Source organism: Oncorhynchus gorbuscha, linkage group LG13 (genome assembly GCF_021184085.1).
Source record: "Oncorhynchus gorbuscha isolate QuinsamMale2020 ecotype Even-year linkage group LG13, OgorEven_v1.0, whole genome shotgun sequence".
Taxonomy (NCBI): domain Eukaryota; kingdom Metazoa; phylum Chordata; class Actinopteri; order Salmoniformes; family Salmonidae; genus Oncorhynchus; species Oncorhynchus gorbuscha.
In genome coordinates, this window is record NC_060185.1 from 18680320 (window position 1) to 18690593 (window position 10274).

General features: G+C 42.3%; 1 protein-coding gene across 1 annotated transcript; it reads left to right on the forward strand.

Annotated features, from left to right (window-relative positions):
* Positions 1-4006: 4006 nt before the first annotated feature.
* LOC123992242 (olfactory receptor 1M1-like) lies at positions 4007-4972 on the forward strand. Its single transcript, XM_046293424.1, has one exon. It carries the CDS (start codon positions 4028-4030, stop codon positions 4970-4972), a length of 945 nt encoding a protein of 314 aa, XP_046149380.1. The 5' UTR covers positions 4007-4027.
* Positions 4973-10274: the final 5302 nt, after the last annotated feature.

Consider the following 10274-nt stretch of genomic DNA (forward strand, 5'->3'; position numbering starts at 1 on the left):
TTCATGCGGTGACATCGACAGACCGGTCATGGGCCCGGGTAATTGTAGCCCAGGAGTATGCTACAGGTGCTCTAGTATGCTAGGAGACACAGCGTTTCAGAAAGCTCGCGGGCCTTGGCCAGCAGATGGATCTTTGGCGATGTCGCAACGAAAAAGCCTGTTGAAACCACCTCGGACGATTATGTCGGCGGACCAGTCGTGATGGATCGGCGGGGCTCCTTGTCGGCAGTAAAGGGTCCAGGCCAATTGGCAAAAGAGGTATTGTTGGGCCTCTTTGGCTAGTCGGGAGATGGGCTTAGCTCGAGGCTAGCTCAAGGCTAACTGGTGCTTGTTTTGGGACAGAGACGTTAGCCAGGAGTAGCCACTCGGATTGCAGCTAGCTAGTTGCGATGATCCGGTGTAAAGGTTCAGAGCTTGCGGTAGGAATCCGGAGATGTGGTAGAGAAAAAGCAGTCTGATATGCTCTGGGTTGATGTCGCGCTGGTGTCCTAGTTAGCTTTGAAGACCGCTAGCAATGGCTAACTGAGTACTAGCTAGTAGCTAGTTAGCTGGCTAGCTTCTGATGGGGGTTCCGGTTCTAAAGTAAAGTATAGAAAAAGCAGATCCGTACCACATTGGGTGATGCGGGTTGCAGGAGAGTATATTCAGCTCTAGTTGGAAAGTGAGATTAAAATATGTACGAAATATATACAGAAAAAAAACGAAGAAAACTATATTTACACTAGACAGGACGGGACAAGACTAAACACACGTCCGACTGCTACGCCATCTTGGAAGTGCGTCTATGGTTGCCTAGAGTGGTTCTCAATTAGAGGCAGGTGTTTATCGTTGACTCAGATTGGGAAACATATTTAGACAGCCATATTATTTTGGTATTTTGTGGGTGATTGTTTCCTGTCTCTGTGTTTTGCACCAGTTAGGACTGTTTCGGTTTTTCCATGTTTTCTTGTTTTGTATATGTATATTGTTCACGTTATCATCTTTATTAAAGATGTTCAACCATAACTACGCTGCATTTTGGTCCTCTCCTTCCCAGGAAGAAAACCGTAATAGGAACAATGTTTTCCATCAGCCACAATGGTGGTCATGATGATAGACGGAATATGAAAATGTATGTCATTTTTGTTTTGTTATTAAAGGTTAATAGATAACGTTATTATGAAAACATTGTAACGTGAAGTTTTCCTAGTATGTTTGATGTTATACATTGTATACTGTGTGGAAAATGTCCAAATCAAAGGGAATGTTTTGGTAAAGATGAAATGTTAAGTTAGATGTCTAAAATTGGGTCAGAGTAAAATCTAGACATTTACATTTACATTTAAGCCTTGCCTCATTAACTTGATACACCCAGAGAACTGCCCAATAAGGCGGTTACGCCCACTTCTGACCCAAGGGTATAAAACCTGTGAGTATAGAATTTACAGAGAAGACTACGTGACCCAAGTTGCAGGCACGGTCTAAAAAGTCAACAAACTCAAAACGCAACGCAAGTTTGAAGACAAAGAAATCCTTGTCTACCCAAGCTACGGATGAGTAGCTGTGTCTAAGCGGGTGAATTCAAGCCGGACCCCCTTTGCATCCAATCCCAGCGACTCGTGGTATCTAAAAGGTTTCATTCCTATCCTGTGAGCTCTGAGCTACAGAGCTGTCTGTCCTCAGAAGACCCCTTCCATAGCAAGGGTGAGGGAACAGACTCCTAAGCCAAAAGGACACCGACATCGGGAGGACGATCAGAGAGGTGCGCATGAGAAATGCGTCATTGAGCAGCTGAACGGTCCCCTAAACGGTCCACGCAGAGAATCCTCGGAGATCATCCCCACGTAATTACATCATTATATTCTGACCCATAAGAGCGGCAGTTTGGGGCAAGGCTAGGGTTAGAATAGCATAGCTGACAAATTCACCCAAATGTATATTTCTCTCGTGTACTTTTATCTCTCGTTGAAATCCCCATTTTGGGTAACGCACCATAGTGTGTTGGCCCGTTATACTAAGTTCTAATCAATAGCCTATAATGTGTTTTGTCTAAGTATCTTTTATCATTTTAACTTTTTAGTAAATAAATATTCGACTAAGATTGGTGTGGTCAAACTCATTGGTGAGACCCGGGTCCGTGCAGATTCACGGGCTATACGACGTTCAGAACGAGATTGGTAGAGGCAACTGGTTAATTAGCAGCTGTTGTAAAATCAATATTCTGATATTCTTTGAGTTAATTTGGGAAAAATAAACTCAATAAAAACTAGTTTTCCCATGGTGCTCCAGGTTAATGAGTTAATAATTGCTTGATTCAGTTAATCACGCGATTAGAAACTTGCAATCATTCGATGAGCATCATTAACTAAGACAATATCACGACACCAGGCAGTGATGCAACCCAGGATGTTCTCGATGGTGAAGGATCTGAGGACCGATGACAAATCTTTTCGTTCTCCCGAGGGGGAATAGGTTTTGTTGTGCCCTCTTCACGACTGTCTTGGTGTGCTTGGACCATGTTTGTTTGTTGGTGACGTGGACACCAAGGAACTTGAAGCTCTCAACCTGCTCCACTACAGCCCTGTCCATGAGAATGGGGGTGTGCTCCTTCCTCCTTTCACTGTAGTCCACAATCATCTCATTTGTCTTGATCACGTTGAGGGAGATGTTGTTTTCCTGGCACCACAGTCAGGTCTTTGACCTCCTCCCTATAGGCTGTCTTGTCGTTGCCTGTGATCAGGCCTACCACTGTTGTGTCATCGGCAAACTTATTGATGGTGTTGGAGTTGTGCCTGGCCGTGCAATCATGAGTGAACAGGGAATACAGGAGGGGATTGAGCATGCAGCCCTGAGTGGCCCCTGTGTTGAGGATCAGTGTGGTGGATGTGTTGTTACCTACTCTTACCACCTGGGGGGCGGCTCGTCAGGAAGTTCAGGATCCAGTTGCAGAAGGAGGTGTTTAGCCCCAGGGTCATTAACTTATTGATGAGCTTTGAGGGCACTATGAATCACATTCTCACATAGGTGTTCCTTTTGTCCAGGTGTAAAAGGGCAGTATGGAGTGCAATAGAGATAGCATCATCTGTGGATCTGTTGGGGTGGTATGCAAGTTGGACTGGGTCTAGGGTTTCTGGAATAATGGTGTTGATGTAAGCCATGACCAACCTTTCAAAGCACTTTATGGCTACAGCCGTGTGTGCTACGGGTCGGTAGTCATTTAGGCAGCTTTGGCTAGTCCAACTAGCATGTGTAAAACCTTTAGTAACATCATATTCCAATCATTCACAAAAGTTTGGTTCAGCAAAACCTGAAAGCCTAGTATTTTCCTTTTTCATTAGGGACATATCCATCCATGTCCCTGCTTTGGACGCAAGGGACATGATTATTATGTAGATATATTATAATCTCAGTTTGATATCAAGGATATGGTTGGTTGTTGGGTCTCTACCCAGGAGGTTCTTAGGTGAACCAACCATGTATAAATATCCCATGCCATCATAGAGAGGATAGCCATTGGATCTCCAGGTGAGCTCATTCAAAGGAAGGATGTAGGTGTCTTAGATGTTCAGATGTAGAACTGCATCATTTCACTGTGTGGTATCATGTATCATCTCACTGTGTGGCTATACATGCAGTATCCTGATAGCATCAGGATTGTTGATATGAAAACATTCAATGAGTAGTATATTACAACAGGATCATGATACTTTATGTAAAAATCATGATTTTGTTTGAAGAGATTATCACAATTCAATATAATCAATCATAGCATTATTTTTTGTTTGCTGTGCATTGCTTTCTCATTGTTTTGAGGATATTTAATTCATGACCACTTTTTTTCTGATTTGAAAGTTAAGAAACATAAGAGAATGAAAATTGAGAATGTGCTTAAAGCTTTTGGTGCTTAAATGTTGTAATTTTGATTTAGAGCAGATATTCAGTAAAGCAGCGTTCATAATGGTGTAAGAAGTGCATGTTCATAAGTCTGGTTGAATGACACCTATTTTTTTCCCTTGTAGCTGTTTGGACATTCGAGGGACAGTGGAATATGTCCTTGGGAAATGTCTCTGGCAAAATAATACATCAATTTGTCATCGGTGGTTTTGACACACTTGACAGACCTCTGACAGTGGGGATTGTAATTCTGTGTATCTATCTCCTAGTCATGCTTTCTAATTTGGCAAATATATGTTTTATCCTTCATGATAAGCGTTTGCACAAGCCAATGTATCTTCTGATTTGCAACCTTGCTGTAGTTGATATGCTGTACAGCTCCAGTGCCTGTCCAACTATGATTGGTGTGCTGGTAGCTGGTGATAAAGCCATAGCTTATGTGTCATGTTTCATTCAGATGTTTGTTTTCCACCTGGGTGGCGTAATGGAGATGTTTGCTATCTCTGTCATGGCTTTTGATCGTTTGATTGCAATCTCTAATCCACTGAGGTATCAAAGTATCCTCACCAATGTTCGTACTCTGGTTCTGACCGGTGCTCTGTGGTTGGTTGCCTGTGCTTTTGTGGCTGTTATGCCTGCCACTGTGTTGTCTCTCCCTTACTGCCACTCAACCCTCAAATACACCTTCTGTGATTATGCTGCGTTAGTGAGAGCCACTTGTGTCAATCCTAGCTACTATTTTAATATGATAACCATTATCACCTTCTTTCTCCTGTTTGGCACTTTCTGTTCTATTTGCCTGTCCTACATATGGATCATATTTGCTATGGTTAAAATGTCCTCCAAGAACGACAAGAAGAAGATGTACAGTACTTGCTTCAGTCACTTGATAGTGGTAGTGTGTTATTACGTTCCTTTATTTGTACGTATAGTCTTGACCAGGCTAGGTGTGGTGCTGACCTTGGAAGAGCGTCATGGCTTGATGATCGGGGCTATTCTCGGGCCCTCTCTTGTAAATCCTTTTGTATACTGTTTTAGAACCAAGGAGATCAAAAACAAAATGTTGAAGATGTTTAACAAAGTTGCGCCCACTGAATAAAATGAAAAAACGTTTTAATGAAGTCATCTCCTTGTTGTGTAGCCTACTGTGTGAGTGGATGTGTAGAAGCATGTCTGTTACCGTGCTCTATAGAAGCATGCTGGCCTGTTTTAATTTCACCTTTATTATGTTCTCTATTGGCAATACAGGTATAGGTATCAGGTATAAATCAATACAAATCAGGTGTCAAATCCCCTGCTAATATATTAAAATATAAGAAAAATATACATATTTTATATAGATAGGATGTGTTAGAGAAACAATACACAAAGTATTCCTACAAATCTGTGCTCTAGAACAATATGGACACTGTGCTCTAGAACAATATGGACACTGTGCTCTAGAACAATATGGACACTGTGCTCTAGAACAATATGGACACTGTGCTCTAGAACAATATGGACACTGTGCTCTAGAACAATATGGACACTGTGCTCTAGAACAATATGGACACTGTGCTCTAAAATCAATAAGAACACAACAAAAAGGAGACCTATGATCCAAAGCAACTATTTCACCAACATTATCAGTAGTGGGAGAATAACAGTGCATTTTAACTCCACATGAAAAGTAGGAACATGTATCCTCTGGACTGGAACAGTATCAGCCCCTTCATTTGCTTTCATGTTTGAATCAGCCTTCTGTCAGGTGGCCTAACTCTGATGCATGGTATTGCGGCATCTGTCTCTTCAGATAACACTCAAAATCGTCAACACATCATTAACCTAGCTTAATTAGCTGTGCAACACCTGAGCAGTGCTACAGTACTAGCCAACACATCTGTGGTTTCATTTCAGACTAACTAGCACAACTGAATGATGGATGCAACAGTGCACACTTATTTTGTAGTATACTTTATAAAGAGTAAATAGGGTTTAGGGTAGGGTTTTGTCATGCAGGTGAAAGAGGACCCAAAAGCGACTTGGCGAAAACAGAGTCTTTAATCCAGTAAAGTAAATACAAACAAAAAACACAACTTTCACTCGAAATGACGAGGACAAACTGGAGACTCGATCTTGAACAGCAGGTGAACAGCAGGTTGCCTCGGGAAGGCACTTGAACCAGACAGACTCAGACACCTGCTCACCACGCAGCATCTGAGGAAAACACGACACGACAGGGCGATACACAAACACAGCACGGTGAATTCTAGACAAGGAACCGACAGGACAGGAACGGAACACAAAGGAAGAAATAGGGACTCTAATCAGGGGAAAGGATCGGGAACAGGTGTGGGAAGACTAAATGATTGATTAGGGGAATAGGAACAGCTGGGAGCAGGAACGGAACGATAGAGAGAAGAGAGAGCGAGAGAGTGAGAGAGGGAGGGGGAGAGAGAGGGATAGAAAGAGGGAAAGAACCTAATAAGACCAGCAGAGGGAAACGAATAGAATGGGAAGCACAGGGACAAGACAAGATAATAAATGACAAAACATGACAGGTTTAGTTTACTCAAAGTTGACAATACAAATAGATTGTGTGATGTCTTAGATTTTCCCTGAGAATGTTTTTTGCAATATCATATGAGAATGGTGTTGTTTTTCTCACAATAATTGACCAGTTAATTTAGTTTTTATACATCACAATGCATCTAAGTCATTTAGCAGACACATCGTCCAGAGTGACTGGCTAAGATGTAAATCCTCCCTGTCTAGGCCTAGTCCCTGCCCCTGGACTGATTCAAGGACTCATTAGTCAGTTAATATTCTATTATCTCATGTGATATTGAAATCTCAGGACACTTTAATGACACGGGGCTGCTTAATTATTTATTTTGGAATGAATTGATGCATATAGTGTCATGATATCTTTTCAGACATACATTTGAAAATAAATCAGGACTGTTCTTTCTGACCCGCAAACAACTTCATGGTCATGATTATAACCACAATATCACATGCAAAGTAAAGAACAAAATCCCGCCTTGACGTGGTCACGATAAAGATGTCTTAATCTGGTTGTAATTTGGTTACCTGAAGTCACATGTCATTGTTTATCTGAAAATAATGTAATTGTAACGTTGAGTCCCTATTTTGTCCATGGGAGCTGACTGCAGTACCAGTGTTTTTGCTGGGTTTCACACTCATATAGTTGTACATTAGTTGTCAAAGTAAAATGAGTGTTACTCATTAAGATTGGTTCTCATTCAATTATTCGTTAAATGGGGGTTCGCTAGGACCGCCTACTCTCTTGAAATACCTATCAAAAGTGTCTGTTGGAAACAGTTAGAGTGGCGAATGAGGTGAGACCCTCACTTCCATAAAAATAACCACTCTCCCACCCTCTGCTTATTCTCATTTTCCTCATATCAGCTGAATATCTGTTTGCCTGCTAAACTGCTCACAAGGGAACCATGAAGGATATCATTGCCGAGCGTAGGTGTTCAGACCCTGTTAAGAGGTTGAGTACTAACTGGAAGGTTTTTGTTTTACTGTAGAAATTCCTTTTCAAATTCTCAGTCTCTGTTGGTAACTATCATCACTGCTAGCAGTTGAGACTCGGTGAGCCCAAGCTAACTTGGCTAGCTTGCTGAAAGGCAACTAACCTCACTAGCAGTGGTGTAAAGTACTTAAGTAAAAGTACTTTAACGTACTACTTAAGTTGTTTCCTGGGGTATCTGTACTTGACTTTACTATTTATATTTTTGACAACTTTTACTTATACTTCACTACATTCCTAAAGAAAATCATGTATTTTTTACTCCATTCATTTTTCCTGACACCCAAAAGTAGTCGTTACATTTTGAATGCTTAGCAGGATAGGAAAAAGAGAACATCTCTGTCATTCCCCTGAATCTGATCTGGCGGTCTCACAAAACAAAAATGCTTAGTTTGTAAAGGATGTGTGAGAAGGAGTGTACCCCTGGCTATCCATAAATACATTTTAAAAAGAAAATTGTGCGGTTGTCACGCCTTGGTCATTGTATTTTGTGTTTTTGTTATATGTTTGGGTAGGCCAGGGTGTGACATGGGTTTATATGTTGTATTCGTATTGGGGTTTGTATTATTTGGGATTGCGGCTGATTAGGGGTGTGTCTAGTTAGGCTTGGCTGCCTGGGGCGATTCTCAATCAGAGTCAGGTGCTTGTCGTTGTCTCTGATTGAGAACCGTATTTAGACAGCCTGACTTTCGCGTTGAAATTTGTGGGTGTTTGTTCCTGTCTTAGTGTTGTAGTCACCAGATAGGCTGTAATAGGTTTCACGTTTCGTTTGTTGTTTTCATATACAGTTATTTCATGTACCGCGATTATATTCATTAAAGTCATGAGTAACCTACACGCTGCATTTCAGTCTGACTCTCTTCATACAACAAACGAACGACGTTACAGCGGTCTGGTTTGTTTACGTTTACATTTAAGTCATTTAGCAGACGCTCTTATCCAGAGCGACTTACAAATTGGTGCATTCACCTTATGACATTTAAGGAATTTGAAATTGAGGTCACTGCTAGCTTGCTTACAACCCACAAGCCTCGCTATAGTGTTATGGCAATAGCATTATATGGTGATCAATATTGCTAGCTGTTAGCCACAAGGCTCCTAACTAGCTAGCTTGGTACACCGTCTACACAAGCTGCTATTTGTTAGACTCCCCTCCCAGGCAGCCCCGATAAAACAACTACTCCCCGCAGTACCAGCTTTCCTCGGGGAAGCTAAGAGCTTGTGGGAAAAAACCTTCACTAGCAGGATTCTTGCCAAGTGCGTGCCAAACCTGGACTTCCACAATATGGAGGAATCCGGCTTTGGCAACCCTCCCATGGTGGAGCCATCACTGGCTGTTAAGGCTTCTAGGAATAGTGGGTGGAGGGGTCAGGCGCAGAGAGCAGGTAGTTCAGAACGTGAATCTTCATTCCAAAGAAAGTGACAACGGACATGCCAAACACAAGGGCGCATAAAAAATCCAGTCCAAACAAACAGGACTAAACTGTCCGGAAAAATAGAATCCAAAAATAATCCAACACCATGAACAGAAAACAAGCCTGCACAAAAGCCCGCGGGCCTAGTGCCTTTAAATAGCCCACAAACTAAACTCAAAACAGGTGTAACCAATCAGACCAAACTAACAGAAACAAAAAAGGGAATCGATGGCAGCTCGTAGGCCAGCGACGACGACCGCCGAGTGCCGCCCGAACAGGAAGAGGCACCATCTTCGGTGGGATTCGTGACACTGGCTCACCATCTCAGCCCCTCACATCAAATCGGAGGGTCTGCTATCCGGACCTCTGACAGTCTCTATGGGGGTGCCACAGGGTTCAATTCTTGGACCGACTCTCTTCTCTGTATACATCAATGAGGTCGCTCTTGCTGCTGGTGAGTCCCTGATCCACCTCTACGCAGACGACACCATTCTGTATACTTCCGGCCCTTCTTTGGACACTGTGTTAACAACCCTCCAGGCAAGCTTCAATGCCATACAACTCTCCTTCCGTGGCCTCCAATTGCTCTTAAATACAAGTAAAACTAAATGCATGCTCTTCAACCGATCTTAGAATACGTGGACAACTACAAATACGTAGGTGTCTGGCTAGACTGTAAACTCTCCTTCCAGACCCATATCAAACATCTCCAATCTAAAATTAAATCTAGAATTGGCTTCCTATTTCACAACAAAGCATCCTTCACTCATGCTGCCAAACATACCCTTGTAAAACTGACCATCCTACCAATCCTCGACTTTGGCAATGTAATTTACAAAATAGCCTCCAATACCCTACTCAACAAATTGGATGCAATCTATCACAGTGCAATCCGTTTTGTCACCAAAGCCCCATATACTACCCACCATTGCGACCTGTACGCTCTCGTTGACTGGCCCTCGCTTCATACTCGTCGCCAAACCCACTGGCTCCATGTCATCTACAAGACCCTGCTAGGTAAAGTCCCTCCTTATCTCAGCTCGCTGGTCACCATAGCATCTCCCACCTGTAGCACACGCTCCAGCAGGTATATCTCTCTAATCACCCCCAAAACCAATTCTTTCTTTGGCCGCCTCTCCTTCCTGTTCTCTGCTGCCAATGACTGGAACGAACTACAAAAATCTCTGAAACTGGAAACACTTATCTCCCTCACTAGCTTTAAGCACCAACTGTCAGAGCATTCTACAGATTACTGCACCTGTACATAGCCCACCTATAATTTAGCCCAAACAACTACCTCTTTCCCAACTGTATTTAATTAATTAATTTATTTTTGCTCCTTTGCACCCCATTATTTTTATTACTTGCTATATTGTATTTACTTTGCCACCATGGCCTTTTTGCCTTTACCTCCCTTCTCACCTAATTTGCTCACATTGTATATAGAC

What these genes read in the sequence shown, in the direction of transcription:
- LOC123992242 (XM_046293424.1), top strand. Translation starts at nt 4,028, where the DNA reads ATGTCCTTGGGAAATGTCTCTGGCAAAATAATACATCAATTTGTCATC.